This window comes from Cervus elaphus, chromosome 22 (genome assembly GCF_910594005.1).
Source record: "Cervus elaphus chromosome 22, mCerEla1.1, whole genome shotgun sequence".
In the NCBI taxonomy this organism is placed as follows: domain Eukaryota; kingdom Metazoa; phylum Chordata; class Mammalia; order Artiodactyla; family Cervidae; genus Cervus; species Cervus elaphus.
The window spans coordinates 28,635,570-28,659,380 of NC_057836.1; the positions used below are offsets into that span (position 1 = coordinate 28,635,570).

General features: G+C 41.9%; 1 protein-coding gene across 5 annotated transcripts in view; it reads left to right on the forward strand.

Moving 5' to 3' along the window:
- Nucleotides 1–423: 423 nt before the first annotated feature.
- Nucleotides 424–23,811, forward strand: part of PLEKHA5 (pleckstrin homology domain containing A5) — a 253,695-nt gene continuing 230,307 nt past the window's right edge. The window contains exons 1-3 of one of the 5 annotated variants that reach the window (XM_043881507.1): nt 424–709; nt 864–943; nt 3,239–3,296. In XM_043881507.1, coding sequence (XP_043737442.1) covers nt 618–709; nt 864–943; nt 3,239–3,296 — 230 coding nt within the window. In that variant the 5' untranslated portion in view covers nt 424–617. The remainder of the gene's footprint in view (nt 710–863; nt 944–3,238; nt 3,297–23,811) is intronic. The other 4 variants (XM_043881509.1, XM_043881501.1, XM_043881502.1 and 1 more) reach the window with 4 other exon arrangements.

A 23,811-nucleotide genomic window follows, 5' to 3' on the forward strand; every position in this document is an offset into this window, starting at 1 on the left:
AACCTTCCGTGTGCTTGAATAAAAACGGCCTTCCTTTTTAAAGCGATATATATATAAACACACACACACACACACACACATATGTATATATTTTTTTCTTTTTTTAGGGAAAAATCTTAGATCCCCAATAGCTCTTATAAAACAAAGCTCAGAAGCTGCGTTTCCGTTGTTTTAGAGAGAGAGCAATCAGGGGCATTCAGATTACGCTCTCTTTGAATCGCGCTTGGGGCTGGGAAGCCTTAGGCAAAGCCCCGGGGGCAGAACGCCTTTTTTTTTTTTTTTTTAAATCGATCCCGGAACCTTCGCTCGGGCGGCGGGGGCGCGGGAGGGAGGGGTCTGGCCGCGGGGCGCGGCGCCGCTCGCCCATCCCCCGAGCGCGCGGCGGGGCGGCCGGCCGGCGGCCGCGGAGGATGCGGAGGGGCGGCGGCGCGGGCCCGACCCAGCCCGGGCGGCGGGGCGGGCGCCGCCCGAGGGGGTAGGGCGCGCGCGGGGGCGCGCCGGGCCGGGGAGGCGCGCTCCGGCCGCGCTCGCTCTGCTCGTTCGCTGGCTCGCTCCCTCCTCCCTCGGCAGCCGCGGCGGCAGCAGGACGAGGCGGCGGCGGCGGCTGGGGATCAGACATGGCGGCGGATCTGAACCTGGAGTGGATCTGCTCCCTGCCCCGCTCCTGGACTTACGGGATCACCAGGGGCGGCCGCGTCTTCTTCATCAAGTAAAGGACCGGGGCCGGCGCGGGGGGCCCGGAGGGGGGGCGGGAGGCTGGCGACCGCGGGACAGCGCGGCGGGTCGGTGCCGCTCCGGCCCCCTCGGCTCCCCACGGCGCCCCCACTCACGCCCCGTCTCGGCTTCTCTCCTCCCCCCTGCAGCGAGGAGGCGAAGAGCACCACCTGGCTGCACCCCGTCACCGGCGAGGCCGTGGTCACCGGGCACCGGCGGCAGAGCACAGGTAACGCCGGAGCCCGGCCGGGCCCGAGAGGAGTTGGGCTCCGCCGGGAGGAGGCGGCAGAGCCCCGGCCGCCCGCCTCCCTGCCTCGCTACCTGCCCCGAGCCGCCGTCCCCCGGGAGGCGGCGAGGTGGGGCGGAGGCCGGCGGGGGCGGCCGCAGGTAGAGGGGGCCGGGGGGGCCCCCGCCGGGGGACTTCCCTCGAGTCTCCGGACGCCCCTCTCCTCCGCCTCGGATCGCCGCCAGCCCGCGGCGCCCTCTGCCCCATCCCAAACTGCTCACCCTCCGCCCCCCACCCCCGTAGGGTGGCCCAGTCCACTCTCCGGGGAAAGCTGGGACCCTGAGTAGTTCCTCCCGCGGCCACTCCTGAGTCCTCCTGCCGCCCCCCGGCCCCCTTGCCACCCTTTAGGAAGTCCTTTCCCTCTCCCATCGTGCAGCCCCGGGATCTTGCCTCCCGTCCGCTGGGAGAACGTATCCTCAGCCTCCCGGGCGGCTTCCTCCTCCTAGGTGGGGCTCGGGGGTTAGGTGGCTGATGGAGGAGGTGGGGAGTTCGGGGGGTGCTGCGATCGTTCCCCGCGCCGGAGCGGCTGGGGAAATCTGGGCTCTTCCCCTCGTGCAGCCGGGGCCGGAGGAGGCATTTGCAGCTGCAGTTGCCCGCCAGCCCGATTCAAAGTCCCCGGCGGCAGCACCGAGGTCGCACACGCCGCCCGGAGCCGGGGGGCGTGCTGGGGGTGGGGGTAGGGGCGTCCCGCGTGCGAGCCTGGGTCCCCGATTGGAGGGGGTCGCCGGGGAACCAGCTCGGTGCCTGGGTGCCTTGGGGAGCTGGTTTGAAGGCTGCCTGTGAGCTGAGCTGGAGAAGAGCAGATTGGAGCTTCGGGGCTGCTCTGGCTTTCTTTTGTCAGTCTGTGTACATTCTTGAAACTTGTTTGCCTTTGAAACGTAACATGTGTTCCTCTTCCTGGCCTGCCTCTGTTACTGGTGATTGGAAAGGCTTGAGAACAGTTTGGGTGGAAGGTGAGGCCGGCTTCAGAAAAGCTCTGTAGAGCTAGTCGTCCGGAATATTTCCTCTCCAACTCCGAGGTTCTCTCTTAAAGTTGCCAGGTTATTGAACAAGCCTGTCTCCTGTATTAAATGCTGGAGTTCAGCACAGTGACTAATATCCCCAAATTTGCAAAAAGGTGGAGGAGGAAAGAGAAAGCTGGTGTAGCAAGCATGATGAGGTTCCATTTTTAAGGCATTTCTGACTAATTCGCCGTCATATTTCTTAACTCCTCAGTGTCCTCTTGGACTGAAATGTACATTTTGGTGTTTGGCATACATACAGTGAACTTCAATGGCCTCTTTGCGTTATGGATAGTAACAGGTTTGTGCCACAAGAGACAACGTGGTGTTTAGGTTATGTAGCCTCATCGTCTGGTGGAATTGGTCCATGATTATTTTGTCTATGTGAAATACATATTTTTATCGTATTTACTCCCCAGGTTTGATAACATTCACATGTCAGAAAAATTTTATTCTGTGATTTCAGGTTAATTTGATTTTTGAGAGATGATCTTGATTTTTTTTTTTTTTTTCTGGTTTGGTTTATTTTGCTTTGATTTTGCACACACATCAGTGGTTTTTTATTTCAGTGGTATCATGATTAAATCCAAGCCACTGGTCGTTTGTAAGTAATTTGCAAGCACAGAATGTTACCATCTTTCACCTGCATTCTTGCCAGGTTTATGACTTGAAACTTCACATCTCTGAAAGCCAGGTCTGTAGGAACACACATGTATAAAGCATGTGATGTCAGATTTCATTCCCCTTAATTAAATGCTTAGGAAGTTCTCTCTCATCACTGACACTTCCCGGATGGATTCACTTATGTAGCTGAAAGGTGTGGTCTTAAATAGACTCAACATCCTTAGGAAGAAGTGGGTGTTACCTTTTATGCACAGCCTTTTTCTTTGATTTTGGGGGGTATTTTGGCCTGCTGTTCATGGGTATTTACTTGGGATTAGAAGACATCCCTTGGCTTTTTTTCCTCTCCACTCTGATCAAAGTGTATAATTCTGCTAGATAATCTCTAATGTGGTTGATAGTTTTCTGGTAGCATTACATATGAATTGTCATTTCCCAAAAATGATATTGTATCTACTATGAATTTTACTACCAGTCTAATGCTTTTTTTGGGGGGTGGGATTAGAAACTTAATAGATGAAAATCACTGATCGTGAAAAGAAATAATTAAAATGGTTTGAAACTTACTGTGCTGTTCTGTTGAAGTAATACTGATTGTGAAATACATGTTTTTTAGATTTGCCAACTGGCTGGGAAGAAGCATATACTTTTGAAGGTGCAAGATACTATATAAAGTGAGTCTTTTTAATTATGATTTTTTTCCCTTGGTAATTCAGCTTTTGTGATTAACCTTTGGTTGTATGTTGGGGTACAATCATGATTTCTTAAGGTTTATTATATATTTTTGATTTTATGCTTCATGAGTGTTGGAATTTGAGGTAAAAGACAACACTCAGTTTTCTTACGTTATTTGCCTGGGCATTCATTGATTTAGCAGTTAGATCATTTATGGCTACAGTTATATTTTTGGCGCTTCTGTATATATTCTTGAGTGATTGTAGTAGTTTGTCTTTAGCTTGTTACCTTTATTCTTTTTAAGTGAATTCTGTTCATGTGTATTTTGACCAGAGCTATTAATAAGTAGTGAAAGTAGTGATGTAAAGCTAGGTTACAGTTTGATGGATAGTGACAGGGCTGAAAGTAAAAACAAATAAGGAATATTTCACAAACATCTGTGGGAGCATTGTTTGTAATTTGCCTCAGTTTATGTAAATAGAGCTGAGTTTCAAAGTTTCATATCTAAATGTTTTACTGCATTTGTGTTTGAATAAAAGGCTTTCAGTAGCATGTAAAGACAAATGACCAGTCCTAATCTTTAAATTAATTTTATAGAATATTGAAATAGTTTCTGTTAACTGTTAACTTGACAGTGCTTGGAGACAGATGCACCAGTTTGAGGTCAACATTATGTAGAAAAAATTTTTTATCTTTCAGGGGAACATAAAGGTGGTTTTATCTTAGAAACTGTTTACTTAAGAGCTTGTTTTAAAATTTTTTGTTTCATTTTAAGGATCTGAGGCTGGAAGGAGAATACTTAACTATGAGATTTGGTTGAGATGTCATTGGCTTATTAATAATAACAGATACCTAGCATAAGGTACCGCTGCTTCATCCAGCTCAATAAGGCATTTTACTGAGTGCCATTTTAAAGATGATGCCATACCTCATTAAATTATAATTATCTACATGGCTTAAACATCTTTTTTAGAATGATTTTTTATAAAATATTAAGGGAAACATACAGATATTAGCTATGCTTGCTTTTTTTGGCTGTAGAAATGGAGAAAGCAGTATGTAGATACAGGAATGGAGTACAGTTTCATGATGTGGTCCTTCCCTGGATATGTTTGATTTGCATCTTTTATTTGGAGATTGTGCTGTGCATCATTAGATGGCCTAAAAAACAAAGGCATGAGTAAAGTGCAGAGTCACCAACTGTTTTCTTTAGAGTTCTTTTTCATCCTGAATTAAAGTGAGTTTGTATTGTCATGAAAGGGATTCTTCTTTTTTTTTTTTTTTGGACAAAATATTGATATTTCCGAAGACAGCTTTTTTTGATGGAGTTCGTTTATTTGTATCCAGTATAATTTTAACCGCTGTACATTAAGCCTTGCTGATCTTACAGAATAGGAGTAACACTATATTCTCAATATTATTTAAATTTTGGTGGATGTATTCATCCTTAGATGAATGTTTATTTGGCAGTGCAAAAAATTACTCTGTGCAGGTCAAATATGTATGTTTTAATTTAGAACTAAGTGTTAGAAAAGACCGAGTTTTCTTTTGTTTCACTAGCCCTTTTGATTATAGAGTTTCTTTTATGTTGACTTAAACAAATTAGAATCTTGTTTGTGTCATGCCTAAGTTTCTCAGGCACATAAGGACCGCATTCAGAAAGGTGTAATAATTTGACTTTAATTCTACATGTATTTTTAAGCTAGTCGGTTTTCATCATGTGTATTGGTAGACAGCCAATCGTTGTGTCCAAAGGTAGCAATAAAGAATTTACTTTATGAAGGTAATTTGTTCTAAAGTTGAGCACGTTTTAGAAATATACATTCATTAAACCTCTAAACTTCGGGGGATCGGGATGGGGAATACGTGTAAATCTATGGCTGATTCATATCAATGTATGACAAAACCCACTGAAATGTTGTGAAGTAATTAGCCTCCAACTAATTAAAAAAAAAAAAAAAGAACACAAAGGAAAAAAAAAAAACCTCTAAACTTCTTTTAAGTAGAAGTTTAAAACAACCATTGAGAAATACGTGATTTGCTGAATGTTAGGTGCTACTGTTTTTCCTTTCTGGGTTGTATCAGAAGACTAATTTCTTTTAAATCAGTTAAATCTCTAATGTGGGCTGTCATTTCCTCAAAACCTTTTGCCTTCTTGTGTTGTTATGAGCAATTAGGGGTGCTTGATTATTGTCGTGTACTAGGGGCACTGCTCATATCTGAAACTTCACAGTTTGCAGAGTGCTTTTGCACATGTTAGCATGTCTGAATCTCATTTTAATTGTGGTTGTCGTCAGAAGAACTCTTTTCCTTGTCACACCACATAATAAAACAACAGAAACATGCCTTTGAAACTTAGGAGTCTGCAAAGACAGCAAGATGAGAAACAGCCGGGATGTGAATTATATTTAGAATGTTCAGAGTAGGAGAAAGGATAGGAGTTTGCTGTAGGAAAGTGATGGCTGTTGGTGGATATATTTTTCACTGTGGGTTCTATGTTAGATGAAGAAAGGAGGTTATTGACCAGATTATAGTATAAAGAGGTGATGGAGTGAGCAGGGTGGGTTTTGTTCACAAGAGAAGATGAAAGGCAGATAAAAGACCCATTGATCATCTTGTTATTCCTAATCCTGTGTTCCTGGGAGGCTCCCAGAGCAAGAAGGGAGACCAAGAACTGGAGTTGTTTCTACTTTAGTTACCACGTGAAGTACATTTAACTCTCAAATTCTCTTCAGAACAAATGGTGGTGGTGGTGGTTCAGAATGGCAGATGGCCAAGAAGAATTTATCTTTGGATTGTATTGATGTTTTAATGTCTACACCTGCATTCCTGTGGGCAGTAAGAAGAGCAGAAGGAAGGTGGGACTGTGGCCTTGACCCTCTAAGACAGTGGAGCTCAGTCTTCACATCTTTAAATTAGGCGGGCTGGAAAGGGCAACTTCTCGGTTCCAGCCAACTTTCAAATTTCTTTGAATTTTATATGGTTCTGGCAATTTACAGTATTCTACAGAATAATGCACTCAGAGTGCCAAAGAAGAGATAGTATGGGAAATGTGGAAAGTTACTTAGCTTTCAAATCCTGCTTAACTATTTAATCTCTGTCTTTAAGCTGTGTGTAGATAACCATAGATAAGTCTTAAGTGGAGCCAAAGCTGTGTGTCTTCCCTCTTTTTCTGTTGCCACAGTGGGAGAGTTGTGTGTGTATGAGAGCGCTCACTAATGTCAACAGAGGGGCAGATCAGAGTTAAGAGTTGTATAGATTTGAGCTGGATAATCAGTTTACTTTATACAGTTTTTGAAATTGGTTCTTTCATGAAAGTTTACAGTTAGGAAACAGAATATAAAAAGAAGGTATTTTACTTTAAATCACTTTGGCCAGAAAAATGTTAGAATTTGAAAATTAATTCTTTATTGTAACAATAAATATTTAGGTTTATTTTTTTAATGAAGAAAGTTTGCCTTAAGCTAGCCAGCCTCTAAATTATTTTATTGTGTATGTGTGTAAATACATATACACAGAGTCTGAATTTGATTATTGTTTCCATATTGCTTTTTAACAGTTAATTCATGCTTTTTATTTTTGGGAAAGAATGCTGAAAGTTGCTGGTGATTTTTATAATTTATGAAGTATAGCTTTAAATATTCAAATAACTCAGCTTAAAGTGCAGAAGATAGTCGTATATTTGAAGGTTATAAAGCTTTCTGCTTACTCCTTGAAAATATTACTTAATGACTCTGTAATGACAGGTCATGGTAGCTTAAAATGTATGTGTCATTGACTTACTTTGTGCTTCAAAGCTTTAAGATGGTTAATTTAAAGTGCTAAGTAAATCTTAAAACAATGCTCTCTGAATAGTGAGCAACTTTGTTCTAATTATCTAGAGGTCATTGTCTTATGTGACAGGTTTGGGGATCAAAAAATGTCTTTGCAGGGTCATAGAATAGTATGTAAATTTTGTGAGGTTATATTTTCATATTGCTTTTTTCCTTGATTTTAAATTTAAAGTTCTGAAAATTGAACTTAGATATGCAAATAGAGCAGTGTTTGATTTTTTTTGACTAATGAAATTTCATTTCAGTATCTGCTATAGTTGGATCTAATGTGTGCTTAGAATTTCAAACTAATCTGCAGTGAGGGGAATTCTAGTATGAAATAGCCATTTAAAGTTGCAAGTGAGAAGAAAATCTGTTTCTTCATAGATTATCACAACTCAAACTATGAGTGAAGACAGGGAACATAGCTGCCATGAGAATGTGAGAATATATTGCAGTGTGTTTGATATTTAAAATTGTTTGGTATGGCCGTACTATAATATTCTAATTGGGTGTAGCAACATCATGTTTCAGAACAATTCATGGACATTGTACATCTTTTCCATATCCATAACAGTATTTGGAATGAGTAATCCTTCTCTGTATGAAGCACTTTATGCTAATTTGTTAGGTACAGCATAACAATGAACTTTGGTTTCAACCTTCAACTGTGGTATAGAGAAAAGCATGTGGAGTGTTAAAGGGAGATGGTGTGGGGACCATGAACTCCTAGTGTGAGGCACTTCAACACAGCATTCGATGAATTTAATACTCAAAGTAGCCTTTTTTTTACCTTTCCCCCCTCCTCCCCATTCACCCTTTTTCATGATGAAACTGAAGCTTAAAGAGGTTAAAGGCCTGTTGTAGGTCTTATAGCTTCACTATTAGTCACTATCATTCAAATTAAGGTCTCTGGGCTAAGACTCTTTTAGACCTAAAAATACAGAGCAGTATAAACAGATCAATGGTATGTGTCCCTCCATAAATAGATTGCTTGGAAATAGAGATCATTTCAAAGAAACAAGTACAGTGGATAGGTTAGTAAGTGTGTGCTCACTCGCTCAGTTATGTCCAACTCTTTGAGATTCTACGGACTGTGGCCCACCAGTCTCCTCTGCCCGTGGGCTTTTCCAGGCAAGAATACTGAAGTTGGGTTTCCATTTCCTTCTTCAGGGGATCTTCCTGACTCAGGATCAAACCTGCATCTCCTGTGTGGGCAGGCAGATTCCACTCAGCCACCTGGGAAGCCCCCTAGGTTAGTAGGTAGGTTAGGAGGCACATGAAAGCTCATTTAACCCCTCAAAACCTATTGACCAGTATTTTTTTAATAGAATCTCAGAATTTGGTCATTTCTTTACATCCACTCGAGAGTGCTGGTGCTGGGCACTATTCTAGGTATTTGGTGACTCAGCTGAGGTTTTCCTGGAGCATGCAGTCTTACTAGGAAAAAGAGACATGGAAACAAAAAATGAGATTTCCCTGATGGTCCAGTGGTTAAGAACTCTCCAGTCAGTGAAAGGACACATGCAGGTTCGATCCCTGGTCCGGGAAGATTTGACACGCCTTGGGGCAACTAAGGCTGTGCTCCCCAACAGGAGAAGCCCCTGCAACGAGAAGCCCACGCACTGCAACTAGAGTACCTCCTACTCACCGCAACTAGAGAAAGCCTGCACAGCATGAAGACCCAGTGCAGTCGGGTTGTTTGAAAAAACTGGAGCAAATTTTAAAATGGCATCCTCATAAAGGAAAAGCAGAGTGTTTTGTGACAGATTAGGAAAGTTTCCCATAAATGTTTCAGTGATAAAGTGTATTATTTAGGGTTTCAAGGGTGGGATAAGAATTTTATCATGGGATATCACAGTCCTTTTTAGTCCCAGGACCATTGCTCAGGACCAGGCCTGCTCAGCGTCTTCTTGTAGTGCCTGCATGTAGCTTAATGCCAGCATCTGGTGAGCCCCTGGTAAGTGGTGTCTGTGCTGATCCTGCTGGCCTCCAGCCTGCAGAGGAGTTCATTGGGGTAGGACCAGAGGGGTCCCCACAGTGCAAGTCACTGCATTTGGAGAGCCCCTTTGGAATTTCTCAAGTGATTTCCCCCTTGTGGGGATGGATCTCTTTCTTGGTTTGTATTTCTGATTGTCAAAGCTGGTGTAGTTTAGGAAGGATGAAGGAGGGGGGAGGAGGGAAGGCGCTGGTTGGAAGCGTCAAGGAATCGGAGGCCACAGAAACTGGTAGGATGTAAACATCCCTGTTTAGGTATCTCTGTCTGTCCTACAAAGACAAGGGGTTTCTCAGCGCTTGTGGGCAAATACTCTCTCCTGGGACTTTTTCTCTTTTCTATAAAGAGATGTATAAGTTGGGGTTAAATGATGAAAAGTGACATGTATAGCTATGAGCAAATTGGAGTTCATATAAAAGTGATGCTGGTTGTCACTCAAATGGCATCCTAAGAAGTCAGAGAAGGAAGAAGAAACTTACTTAGGGCCAGGTTGACGGGGAAAGGCGTGAAGGAAGAGGCAGGAGTTGAGTTAGGCCTTCATGGCATGGCTGGAATTCACACGTACACCAAATACCTAGAATAGTGCCCAGCACCAGCACTCTCGAGTGGATGTAAAGAAATGACCAAATTCCGAGATTCTATTAAAGAAATACTGGTCAATAGGTTTTGAGGGGTTGAATAGTGATGAATAGTGATAACTACACTACCCTGCTGGTAGGTGGTTAGAAAAAATGCTAGGATAATGGGAAGTCAGACTAGGAATTCTGTTTGGAGCTATATTGTGTCTGGTCTTTGAATGTAAGGCTGAGATTTTCATTTCTAGGCAAGCCACTGCAGGTGGGTTTTTTTTTTTTTTGGTATAGCATTAATACCGTAGGTGAAGGTTTTAAGGGAGATTTTAATGCAGGCAGCATGGCTTAGAGAGGGGCAAAACGTGGAATGGAGAGGTCCCTTTCTGGATCTGTGGCTGTAATCTGGGAGTTAGTGCTGGAACGAAGTTGGTAGCAGCGGGAATGGAAAGGAAGGAGGCCATTGATCAAAGTTATTAAAGAGGAGTTGACAGGACTTGGGAGTCTTGGTGAGCTGGGAGGTTGTCAGAGAAAGAGAGGTCAAAAGTTACTTAAAGGCCTTTGTGTCTGAGTGGCTACAAGAATGATTGGGACCCTTGACCAGAATAAGGGGGTTGGTGGTTGGGGGGAGCTCTAGGTAGAGGTGTTAATGATGGTTTGCTTTTTGAGCTGCTTACCTCAAAAAGGACATCACATTTTAGGTGGCTAAAATCTAGCCTTTCCAAAGGACTCCCAACATTATTTTCTATTCCCCCTCATGAATAAGAAACACACCCTCTACCCCTTAAAATGCTGTCTTCGCTGCTTTATCTCCAAATAATATATGTAGATCCAAGCCAGCACTGTCATATTCCTTCATCCAATAACTCATTCAGCAAATACTTAGCGAGCACTGTGTGCTGAACGCTTTAGGTTTTATGAATGAAACAGACATGGACCTTGCTCTTATAGAGCTTATAGTTAAATTAGTGGGAGAGACAGTGGTAACATAATCACAAATGTACAGCCATAGACTGATAAACGTTATGACGTGTCCATGATGCTTTGAGCAGATGTATTGTGAGGAATTGGCCCAGTATGGAAGAGGCCTTTCTCACAAACGTAAGGAGTAAACCTTCTTGAAGCTCAGCCGTGAAACCCCACAGAGTGATCAGAACAGAGCAGCACAAGTCACCTGAGAGATGAAGAATTAATAGCATCTGGGCTTGAGATTGGACTGTGACCTGAGTGACAGTGTTGTTGTAGCCAATGAAAGACTTGGGGTAGGGTCGATGTGAAGTGGAATTTAGGAAAAAGGAGAAACACTGCAACAGAAGTTACCCTCTGCTGTCTACTGGAGAGCAAGGCTAAGCTGACTATGATTAATTATGAGTTTAACTATTATTTCAGTCCCAGGGGCACGGTCTTCCAGTTACCTAGTCATTCACCAACACATTGTTTCTTCAAACTCTTCAGTACATTTTGAACTCATAATTACATGCCTTAGTGAATAGGACACATCATTAAACAAAATATACCCCCCAAACTCTACCCTTCTGGGGAGTGGGATGGTGGGGGAGGGAATATCAGACAAAGGAAATATAACCTTGATAAATAAGTTTTGCGGTATGTAAGCATATATAAGTGCTGTAAGAAAAAAAAATTAGAGCTAGATGTGGAGGATCAGGAGAAGAGTGTAGAAGAACGGGTGTGGGAAAAAAAAACAGTGCAGTCAGAGAAGGACAGGCAGGGGTGTGTGGGGCCTCATTGGTTGGTGTAATTGGTTGTTAACACGGGGTGATGTGGGGCTGTCGCAGGTCTGAGCAGAGGAAATGTGTGGTCTGATTTCGCCCTTTGAAAGGGTCAGTTTGACTGTTGTGTTTGATGAGACTTTGGGGAGACTTAGTGGAGCCCCTCCAACATAAGTTCTGCCCCTCGTCAGATTCTCTCCTTATATTTCTTTTTAACACTTAACAGGATTATGATGAAATACTTACTCCTATAACCACCATATTTCTTTTAAGCTCCCAGTAGTTATCAGTACCACTGATTTAATAATAACAGCTTTTCAGGGGGGAGAGAGAGATATAACCATATTAAATAAACCCTTTTATCCTTATTTCAGAAGTAGTATATTGAAAAACCACATTTTAAAATCAAGCCAATGCTTGGTTAATACCTGTTTGCCTACATACACTCATGGTAGGTAGCCTTCAGGAAAAGCAGCTTGTTTATAGCTATATTTTCCATCCCTCAGCTTAAACCTTTCTCATAATACTTCCTCAATAAATATTTCTTGGTGAGTTTTGATGATGACAGTGATCTTAATTCCATGCTATTCAAAAGCCTTATAATGTGGCTCTTTGTGAAATTTAAATATCTTCATTATATGACAGTCTGTCTATCCCAGTATGAATTAGGAAATCAGTTGTTTCTTGAGAGTGGCTTATGTGATTTTCCTCCAAGACACAGGTAGGATCTGCTCAGAAGCCCAGTTGAGGGACCAGAACCAGGATGAAGCCAAGATAATGCGGGGACCTGTGAGGCTTGTTGGGAAATGGACCTTGGCAGTGACCATGCTATTTCCACTTAGAAATGTTGAGAGTTCAACCTACTGTGATTTGGAGAACAGGGGAAATACTGAAGTCTGTCTGCTATCAGGAGTAGTATGAGTAAGGCAGATAGAGTCCACTTAGAGACTGAACTCAGTGGATCCTAGAAAGGCCGGAGAGAAGTAGAAGGTGGGCCTCATGAGGTGTAGGTCACAGATGTGTCAGAGTCACTTGGGGAAGTCCTTGGTTCTTTAGAAGTAGCCTCCTGGCTACTTGGGAATTATTCTTTGAAATGGCCAGTAATTCCAGAAGCACTAAGAGAACCCCTCTAGACCAGGGGTCCCCTGTTAGGAACTGGGCTGCACGGCGGGAGGTGAGAGGCAGGCCAACCAGCGAAGCTTCATCTGTATTTACAGGTGCTCCCCATTGCTTGCATTACCACCTTGAGCTCCATCACCTGTCCGTGGTGGCATTAGAGGCTTTCAGGAGCGTGAACCCAACCTGAGCTCGACTTATCCCGAAACCATCCCCCCATCCCAGTCCATGGAAAAACTGTCTTCCGCAAAACCTGTGTCTGGTACCAAAAAGGCTGGGGAGCGCTCCTTTAGGCTGTTAACTCTTCAGAGGCAGAGACTGTGTCATAATCATGTTTCCGGCATCCGACACATAATAGGCAGTGAGATGTTTGAAATGAAGACCTATTACAGATGGTAGGAAAAGGAAATCTGAACATCCCAGGACATTTTCCTGCTTCTCATTTGTCATCAGGTTAGGATTCATCCTGTTGCAATTGTCAGTGACCCAAAGCCAACTATTAGAAGCGAAAGCCAGCTCTTCTCGCACGTTAATTCAGGAGTGACACAAATGAGTCCTTCAGGGCCCTTTCGTACCCACCTTTTTTCACTTGAGAAAGCTTTTCTCCACTTAACCAGGAAAATGGCTGCCCACAGCCCCAGATTACATTCTTTTAGCTGTTTAAATCAAAAGATAAGGTTTCTTCTCTGTTCCCCAGTAAAAAATCGTAGGGACTTTGACTGTCTTATATCCCATGCCCACCGCTAGAGTGAAGACTGGTCCTCTGGTCTTCAGTCATTTTCTGTCCTTAGCTGAAGCTGAGAGTATAATACTATCAGCCAGCCTTCCGAGGAGCTGTGCGATAAGAGAGGAAGGCCAGGTTCACGCGGGAAGTCGGGGTGTGAAAGGCTGCATGATCAGAGACTACCCCTCCTCCCTGGTATACAGGGCACAGTGCTAAAGGCCAGGAAGGCTATGAACTTGGGCATCTGCAGGCTTCTAAGAAGTGATAGTATCAGTGATTGCAAGGCCGCTTTCTGCCTTCTGTTGAAGAGGGAGTAGCTGAAGATGCACACAGGGTGATTCAGGCCTGGATCTGGGAGAGCAAGTGTTAAATTCTGAGGATGAAGCCGTAGAAACCAATCCGGTCCTGGCTGCCTTGAGCAAGGGGGATTGAGGAAACCAACTTGGATTTAGTACAAGTGGTAGTACAGTCTCACTGTGGTCAAAACCCCACCCTGCTGGAGCGCACCAGGGATTCCCTCTGGTTCTGAAGTCACTGGCCACTCATAATTCCCACACAGTGTCAGTCCTTGAGTAATGCTACCCAAACTTGCTTACTACATACATCCCATGGGTGTTCTACACATTCCTTCCCTCCATCCCTTCCAAGTGACTAAGATTCTTTACACATGTTATTTCTTTGGGATAGATATGGTCCTCAAAAGAGAATTTGCCTCTGAGATGAAACATTGCTTTAGTCTTCATATTTGAGTTAATTCCATCGGCTTTTGCTGAATTTGATTGAAGGTGTGTATAATACCCATTTTATTAAATGTTTACAATAAAGCTGTTCAACCTAAAATTTAAAACTCAGTCAAATGGGACAGTATGGCCCAGTCTTCAGAAAACACAAGGAATTACTCCTTGCTCATTTTCCATAGTACAGCACAATGGTGCAAGGAAAGTAACATGTTAAACCTAGTGTCAATTTTTTTTCTCTGAAAATTCATCTGTGGTACTACATTTACTTTGAAAAATCTGTTCTACCACAGAATATAGATGCATCTAATAATGATGGCATTTAAAAAAATTTAGTAAAGAAATGTCAGAGAATGATTCCAAATCCATCTTAAGTGTGTGCGCTTTTTTTTCAACCTGTTTTATAATGTTAAGTGTTTCTTTCTGATTATAGAAGTAATGCATTTTTATTATAGAACATTTGGAAAAAAACCCGAAAAGTATAAAAGAGAAAATAAAAATCACCCAGTTCCATTCTGCAGAGAGAATTTCTATTAATATTTCAGCATATATGCATAAATATTTTTAAAGATTTGGGTCTTATTGCTAATACTGTGTTGAATGCTGTTTTCATTAAGGTTATATTGTGTGTCTTCATGTCATTATATATGTATTCATTGGAAGATTTTTTATTAATCGAAGTCTGTCTTATGAATGTATAATAGTTTAATCATCTTATTTTTATACGGCTATGAGGCTTCCTTGGTGGCTCAGTGGTAAAGAATCCGCCTGCCAATGGAGGAGACTCAGGTTCGATTCCTGGGTTGGGAAGATCCCCTGGAGAAGGAAATGGCAACCCACTCCAGTCTTCTTGCCTGGAGAGTCCCATGGACAGAGGAGCCTGGAGGGCTACAGTCCTTGGGTTCTCAAAAGAGTCGGGCACGACTTAGCAACTAAACAGCTGTTTCCAACTTTCTGCTGTGAGAAAAATCTTATGTAATACTCTTACATGCATGTTTGTTTCCTAGACTTGGAATTGTTGGGATAGGGTATGAGCTTTTGGGGGCTTCCCTGGTAGCTCAGTTGGTAAAGAATCCACCTACAATGCAGGAGACCCCGGTTCGATTCCTGGGTCCGGAAAATCTGCTGGAAAAGGGATCAGCTACCCACTCCAGTGTTCTTGGGCTTCCCTTGTGGCTCAGCTGATAAAGAGTCTGCCTGCAATATGAGAGACCTGGGTTCGATCCCTGGGTTGGGAAGATCCCCTGGAAAGGGAAAGGCTACCCACTCCAGTATTCTGGCCTGGAGAATTCCATGGACTGTATAGTCCATGGGATCCCAAAGAGTTGGATGTGATTGAGTGCCTTTCACTTCACTCACTCATGAGCTTTTTAAAAGGTTCGTTGCTTAACATTTTGCCCAGTTGCCCTCTAGGAGATTTGTACAAAGTTATGATCTCCCTTTGTACATGAGAATGTATAAAAGTGCCCCTGTTTCTCCAGACCTACAATAAATACTCTGATTGGATAGGTGAAATTTGAAGGTATTTCTTGAAGAATTTGATGGAGAATCTGTGTGGGTTATTAGCAGTTCTGATAGTTTGGAACAAGAATTATCTTCCAGTTACCTGTTGTTACATAACTGACTATCCTAAAACTTAGTAGCTAAAAACAGCAATGGTTTATAATTTCTCACCTTTCTTTGGGTTGACTGGGCTCAGCGAGGCTGTTCTTCTGTTTCCTGGGCTGTCATTGAGGTTACTCATACAGATACATTCAGCTGGAACTTGGTGGTGGCTGGAATTTCCAAATGTCTTCTCGTGGCCTCTCATCTTTTAGTGGTCTACCTTGAGTTGCTTGATAACAAGTCAGCTGGGCTTCTAAGAGGCAATATTCCAAGAAGACAAGCCACTGGGTATAAGCATTTATGTAATAAAACCTATGCTTGTTTTATGCCCGCTCATGTCCTGTTGGTCAGAGCAAGTCACATAACCAAGGCCAAACTCAAAAGTGGGAGAGAACTATATAAGCCTCTGAATACAAGGAGATGTGGTTCATCGCAGACTGTTGATGTAATGGACTACCAGAGATAGTAAATAATTTTCGAGTAGCATTGCAGTTCTAATTGATTAGCAGTAGTACTTTGGAGCACTGTATTCAGAAGAATTTGGAGAGTAACTTCTGGATCAGTAGGAAAGTATATTATGACAAGTTGATGTTTGCAAGGGCTTAGGTGAGGATGTTGGTATAGAGGTGTATTTACTGTCTTTAATATCTACAAATTTATGTAATAAAATTATAAACCTTAAAATGAAAAGCAATTCAAGAGCTTGCATGTAGGCCCAGATATTTTTAAAACTTGGGAGCACTTGAGTAAATTGAGTCTTAAGTGTTTGTTCATCCTGGGTTCACACAATTAATACAACTGAAATATAAGATGTCAATTATTGGTATCTTGTGCTAGATTAATTTGCAAAATATCCATATTTTACACCAGGACTGCTCTTTCCCATTGCTGAGTGAAAAAACTGTAGCAGAGTTCATTGATGAGGAGCAAGTACCCATATTAGTGATTACAATGGTGTCCAAGGTCATATATGTCGGTGGGTGGATGGCTAGATGGACAGATAATCTCACATATGTATGTATTTGCATTGTGAGTTTTTTTGCAGTGTGGTTTTAAGTGCTTGACTGACTTGTGAACTTGACCTTTGGATTAACTTATATGATTTAGCTGGTATTATCAGTGGCAATATTTAAGAGTAGTCACTATAACCTATGCATTCCCAGGGAGACTTATAGGAAAATGTTACTGTTGCTTTTGATACAGTAATGTAGAGTCCCCCTCACCCCATACTCGACTTCCCAGAGGAGGTTCCGTGTGTCGGTAGTTTGGTGTTTGTCCTGCTCCCCTTTCTTTGCATACCTTTCCAGGCATACATTCATTTGTTTATTTTTATCAAGATGAACTTGTCCTATGTGTATGATTCTTTGACTTTTCCTTTTTATTTAATATCTTAGATTGCTTCATATTAATAGTTAGAAGTCAAAACCATTCTTTCAGTAGCTACAAGACATTCATTAATTATTTAGCTGTACCCACCCCTATTGTTGGACATGTAGTGTTTTTCCATTTTCCCCCCTCAGTTTCTAAAACCGTTGTTGTGAACATATTTTTTTTTTTTTCCCGTTGTTGTGAACATATTTATACATAAACTTTATGGTCATATGAAAATATTCTTATAAAATAGATGTGGAAATGGCTGAGTTAGGTTGTATATGTATTTTAGCTTTTGATAAATGTGGTAAAACCCTGCTAAACACCATAAATAGTATCTGAAAATATTGAAATGTGTAATTATAAGATAAATGAGAAGCAGTATTGTTCATTAAGTTTGTGGAGTTACATGCAAAAAATAAGAAAGTGGTAGAAAGTGACACATTGTGCAGAGCTGCGTAATGAATCTGCACGCCCCGGATGATGACAGCGCATCACTCCCTACATCCCTTTGGGAATTGGAGTTGGACCAACTGTTGGAGCCTTCAGCAGTCGCATTCAGATTGGTTTATGGCTTTACTCTTTGTGGTTAGGCCAGCTTCCAAAAACTCTTCACCATTTTATCCTTGCATCATGCATTATATAGGATTATTATCTCCTGTATCCTTGCCAGTACTTGGAGTTACCAGACTAAAGTTTTGAGGGAATCTAATGGACAAAAGTGATACCTTGTTTGAATATGCATGTTCTTGGTTTTGGCCACGCTTGTCATCTTTCCCACTGTTTGTCACCTGTTTGAGTCTCTTCTACAGATGGATTCTTCCATATATTTTCTCTATTCTTCTCTTGCTGTTTTCCTTAATGATTTATGTCATTTATACTTATTTGTATTTTTGATGTCAGAGCCAGTTAGCTTAATAGAACTCTCCAAAATAGTTTCGTTGTGCACCTTGGTAAGTAAAAAAAAAATTTGGTTGTATTCTCTCATTATATGTCTATTGATTTACAGATTATATACATGTATTGTCGTCAGTCTGTGTCTTACAACTTAGTAAAGCTTATTTTTTCCTTACTTTATTGTGTCTTAAAAATAAGTGTAAATAGGGGTGCTAACCTGTCGACAGCTCAATGGAGAGAGTCCAGTGTGCATTCACCTAGGAGTTTAGGAGTTCTCCATGATACATGATGTGGGCCTATTATAGGCCTATTAAATTGGCCAGGAGGAGATGCTTTTTATCCTGTGACCACGGTGTGCATATCTGTAAGCCTCTGGCCGCTGAGTGTTCTGGTGAAGTGGAAAGTGGCCAAGGGTCAGACCTTGGCTTGGAGAGGATTGCTTATTCCCACTAAGAACCAGTTTATTGGAGAGGGTAATTCTTGTCTTGCCTTCTTTATAGGCTTATGATGTGAGTGAATATGTGAACAAACCTGGAAAAACTGTAAACCATTGTGTACGTATGAAATACATGGGTATTTGTTTTGTAAGGCCATAACGTTTCGTATCTAAGATGGCACATTTCCGGATCATTTATGCTGGAAAACAGTTGAAAATCCTGGCCTACTAATAATGGTTCAGAAATATTTTTTAAAAAAAGAAATCTTTCTGGTTGCATTGCACGGCATGGGGGGATCTTAGCTCCCTAACCAGGGATTGAACTCCTGCCTACCACATTGGAAACACAGTCTTAACCTCTGGACTGCCAGGGTTTTCCCCAGAAATATCATTTTACGTCTTCAACTTGTGTAGATTCTAAGCTTCTTGAAGGTAGAAACGGTCACACAGGCTGGTCAGTAAGTTTTGTTGTTGATGGTGTATGTACATTTAATAATATATATATTTTTGGTTTTTAAAATGTTTTTTATTTAAGAAAGCCCTGTGATTTAAGAATTAGAAATCAGCTTATTTGTGAAATACCCAGTGGCACTAAGGAACACTTTCTTGAAAGAGTAAAGTAGCTTTTGTCCAGGGCTGCAGATAAAAGGGAGGACCTAGCATGAATATGTTCTCCAGGGTAGGGAAGAACTCAAGGCATTGTAACGTCAGGGCCTGTTAACGTAGGTGGGAAGAACTGTATTATGCGGGAGGTGGTATAGAATACAGTGTACCCAGGAGTGATGATGAAAAGGCAGTTTGAACATGGATAATGCTGTGTTTTAAAAATGTGTTTCATAATTTTTTTTTAATGAATGTATTATCTGTAGAATAAATTATTACCATCTGCAGAAGGTGGTAGATGAAGGGAGGAGAAATAAAAGAACTGAACCCCTGATCATTAATAAAAAGGAATAGGAAAAATTGGGATGGCAACTATAGAAGTCTAAATATAGAGGTTTGAAATATTTTACAAGTATTAACAGTCAGGTCCTGCAACAGTGTTGGAAAACAGGCGCTCAGAGGCCTGTGCTGCTGGCGGGCCAGGCCGGCCTGTGAGCAGTGGCCTGGGTGGGCTGGGACTGGAGCTGTGGGCAGTGGGCCAGGCGAGGTCGCATTCCTTCTGAATGCTCTCCTCGCCTTCCCCTTCCTTTGATTCTCAGAACAGCCCCACAGGGTAGAAAGCTGGACGGGCCGAGTCCGGTTAGGGTCACTAAACCTTTTATGCTTACCCAGATGAGTGGGAAGGGGAGGTGGCGTGCTTACTTATTATATCTACTTTCAAAAACTTATTTAAGACTCTCGGAGGAGGTAGAAGACAGTGTGCGAAAAAGAAATGAAATCCTTTGCAAACTTGGAAGAATAGCTGTGTTTCTCAGAAATAGTTCACACTGAGGAATTTCTGTCTCTCAGAAAAGAATGATAAAAGGACTTTTTATTTTTTCTGATACAGAGAAATCACAGGTCCATTTTGAACATTTACCTAATAATACAGATTTTTACAAAGTCATATCAAGCCCCCCCATTATTCTTATGTGAATGAGTCTTAGTCCAGCTGCTGTTCCTTTCCCAGTGGAGCTGCAGAGGAAACCGAATTGAAAACAGGCAGTATTACTGGTAGGAGAAATAAACTCCTTTGATGGGGTTCTACATCTTTTCTGTGTATAACTGTTCCTACCTAGTGTCGTATTAAAGCCTCCTTGCAGAAGACCCTGAGATGAAAATGTTTTACAATTTTGGGCTTCAATTCCTCAAACACATTGAAGGAGAAACGTAATAGATGATTCAAGATGAATAGATATGATTAATCTTGCTGCGTTGGTTAGTGCTGTATAAAGAAGCCATCTCCAAACTCAAAGGCTTAAAATAGTCATTGTATATTGCTGAACACAGGGCCCTGGGTTGGCTAGGCAGTTCCTCTGGTGTCTGTTGCATTTACTCTCTCTTTTTTTAAACTGCCTGTTTTATATTGGAGTATAGTCAATTAACAATGTTACCATAGTTTCAGGTGGACAGCAGAAGTACTCAGCCACACATATACATGTATCCATTCTTCCCCCAAACTTCCCTCCCACCCAGGCTGTCACATTTAGCAGAGTTCCTTGTGCTGTCCACTAGGATCCTGTTGGTTTTCCATTTTAAATGTCCTGTTGCATTTACTCTTGTCTGAGATCAGGTGTGGGTCAAGCAGGAGGCTTTGCTGATCTTGGCTGGTGTGGGATGGTCTTTCCTGAGATGGTAGAAGTGACTGGACCCTCTTCCACAGTCTCTCATCCCCAGGCTTCCCCAGGCCTGCTCTTGCGTGGAAGGCAGGTGTGCAAGCAAGTGTGCCGAAGTGCTCCAGGTCTCTTGAGGTCTGGGCTCAGAATTAGGGCAGCATCACTTCATGCACTACTTTCCATTGGCCAAAGAAAGTCTCACAGCCAGCTCCAGTTCACGATGTGGAGAGAGAGATTCCATCTTTTGAGAGAACTTGGAAAACCACGTTGCAAAGGTTGTACATAAGGGGAGAAGTGGAGAATGGGAACCTTTTTGTTAGCTGTTGTGTAGCGCATGTGCCCCCAAATATACTAAGCCCGTTTGAGGTTTATGCTTCCTCTGCCTCAGATAGGGGTTTACACTCGACCCTGTTCACACAGTTGATTATGTACTTCTGTTACATAGAAAATTAACTGGACATGTATGTACAAGTCTCTTATTGCTGATGCCTTTAGAGCAGCCTTTAGAGATGCCTTTTTCCCCCCCTTTCATGATGTGTTCAGTTGATTTGATGGTCTTATTGAGGCTAAGTGATTTTAAGGTTCAGAATGAGCCATAGTGCTTCTGTTGTGGTTGGTGGAGAAGATATTGTAGGTTTCAGTGTATTTAAGAAAGCTCCCAAGCAGATGAACTCCCCTGTCTTACACCCAGAACCCATTGACCAGACACCTGCTGTCATGTGGCCTACTGAACTGTCCTTTCCTCCTGGTTCTTAGCACTCCTGGCTCAGCTTCTCGTTCATATGCCTCTGTCATTTGTCTCCCCTCACTGAGGTGTAAGCTTCCGAAGAACAGGGACCTTCTCCGACCTGCTCATTTCTGAACTCCCAGGGCTTAGAAGAGTGCCTTCCTCTCCTTAGGAGATGCTCACTAAATATTTGTTGATGTTTATAATAAAAGTTTTGTGAGAAACAAGTCAGCAATTCATGAAAACACAGCATGTTATGCGCTATGTCTCTGGTACCTTGTCCACACTCGTGGGTTTATGGAACCTTTCTGGAGGGTCAGGGGAGAAAGTGAATAGTTGGAGCCACAGAGGGTTTTTCCAGGTGAATGCCATGAAAGGCAGATGAGCAGGAGAGTTTAGGGTGTGAAAACTTTGTTGAAATGTTAGACCCTTGGACTTCAGGCTGGGAAGGAAGGGAATGGAGCAAGAAGGAATCTGATGAACTTGGAACAGAGACTTTCCCAAGAACAGACACCCGACAGGGGAAGAGTAGTTAGACATGCATGCTGGTGGTTGGGGGTTGCGTTAATGTACTGTGATCGCTGATGTTGTTGATTTCAGATTATGTGCAGGTTATGGGCATGATGGGGTCCCGGGATTAAGTTCCGTCAAGTGGTTGAAGGACCTTGAGGAGGAGGGAATAAACAGCTGTTGTTTGACAGGAGTGAACGGGACAGGTGTCCTTAAGGGAAAGTCCGTAACAGCCAGAGTACTGGGGTGATGCTTTGAGAGGAGGTTTACTAACAATGGGGCACCACTTCCCCAGGTGGTTCAGTTTACAAGATATAGAGGCAGAGTGGAGGCTAGGTCAGGGCCAGACCCAGCAAAGTCTGGTAAGGCGAAAGTTGCGTCAAGAGATGGATTGGGAAAGGGAATGGAGATGGTGTGAACCTGGGCATTGAGAGGCTCAGTGGATTTAGTTTCAGTAGAATCTTCAAGAAGAGTGACCCTGCCACTGACCAGACAAGAAGCCATGTCTCATTGGTCAAGGGTGGTGGTCAGTCCAGAATTTCTGGGTTCTGACTGTGAAGGAGATCTAGGTAGACATCCGTGAACTCCTAGGAGTTTATATACTAAACAGATGTGAGCTGATTCGTTACTGCAGTATTTTCATTATAAGTTCTTCAGAATATATTAAGTATCTTCTTAAAATTAAAAATGGCCTTCTCCAAATTAAATTATTAAAAAAAATAAATCAATGATATATGCAAATACTAAAGGACAGTGACTTAATCAGTTTGTGGAGTACTATTTATCAAATCTAAAATACAAGGATTAGGGCTTTCAGATGAATATTTTAATCTATTTTTGGGTCATAAAATTTTTTACATAGGTGTTAACCACAGTAGATATTTTTACACCTAAATATTTAATCTCTTCTTTTTGCTGTCAGTCATTTTGAAAGTCCAAAGTGTGTGGTGAACCAGAGCAAAATTTCATAATCTTTAAGCCACAGAGTTGCCTAATAGGCAACAAAGTAGAAATGACAGCAGTCAGGATTTTACAAATTGCCAGAACCACCTGGCAATAATTTTAGGAAGAGCGTTTGACTATAAGCTCATAAATAGGGACTCTGTAACATGACTAATTAATAGTAATTTCTTTCTTGCCTTCAACCCTTTGGTCAGACTTGTTCCATGGAAACAAGCAAAGCAGGTTAAAATAATCTATATAATTCAAACTGTCTGCTTGTGCAGTACAAGTAAGTTCATTTTATGCAATTAGCAACAAATTGTCTAAATTCTGTGAGCCAAATATTTATTTAACTACTACTTGTATCTGATGCTAAGTACTTTTTAAAACTTTCTTTGAGTATGTACCTTATTCATTATGAAAAATCTAATATAGATTTAGATGAAAAATCTAATATATACCAAATGAGTATAAAATTTGTCCAACAAAAAGAAAAATACATTGATCACTGCAGAAGATAACTCAGCTTTAAAGAGAGAACATGTCGCAGACCTCTGAAGCCCTGTCTCCCCTCCTTCATTCCATTTCTCTGTCACTACCCGCTACCCTTACCCCCATAGGCAACCACCATCCTGAATGTTTATAACATTCCATTGGTTTTCTTTAAATTTTCACCACATATGTTTGAGTCAATATACAGTGCATGGTTTAATTTTCCTGGTTTCTTCTTTTAACTTAATAAAAGTGAATTCGTTCTGTATGTGATTTATTTTCTTAAACATTATTATTTGTAAGGTTCATACCAAATTGATGTGGCTCATTTTTATCACTATGTATTAGTTTAGTATATGTTTGTTTGTACTATAAGCATTACCCATTGGTGGACATGTTTGCTATTTTATTTTATTATGGCTTTATGTGAGCATCATTGTATGTCTTTTTATACTCATTTGTAAGATTATCTCAGACATAGAACTAGAAGCATAATTGAGGTGGTAAGGTGCATTTCAGCTTCACTGAATAAATCTGAATTGTTTTCCGAAGTAGTTGTACTATTATACTCCCTCCAGCAGTATGAGTTCTT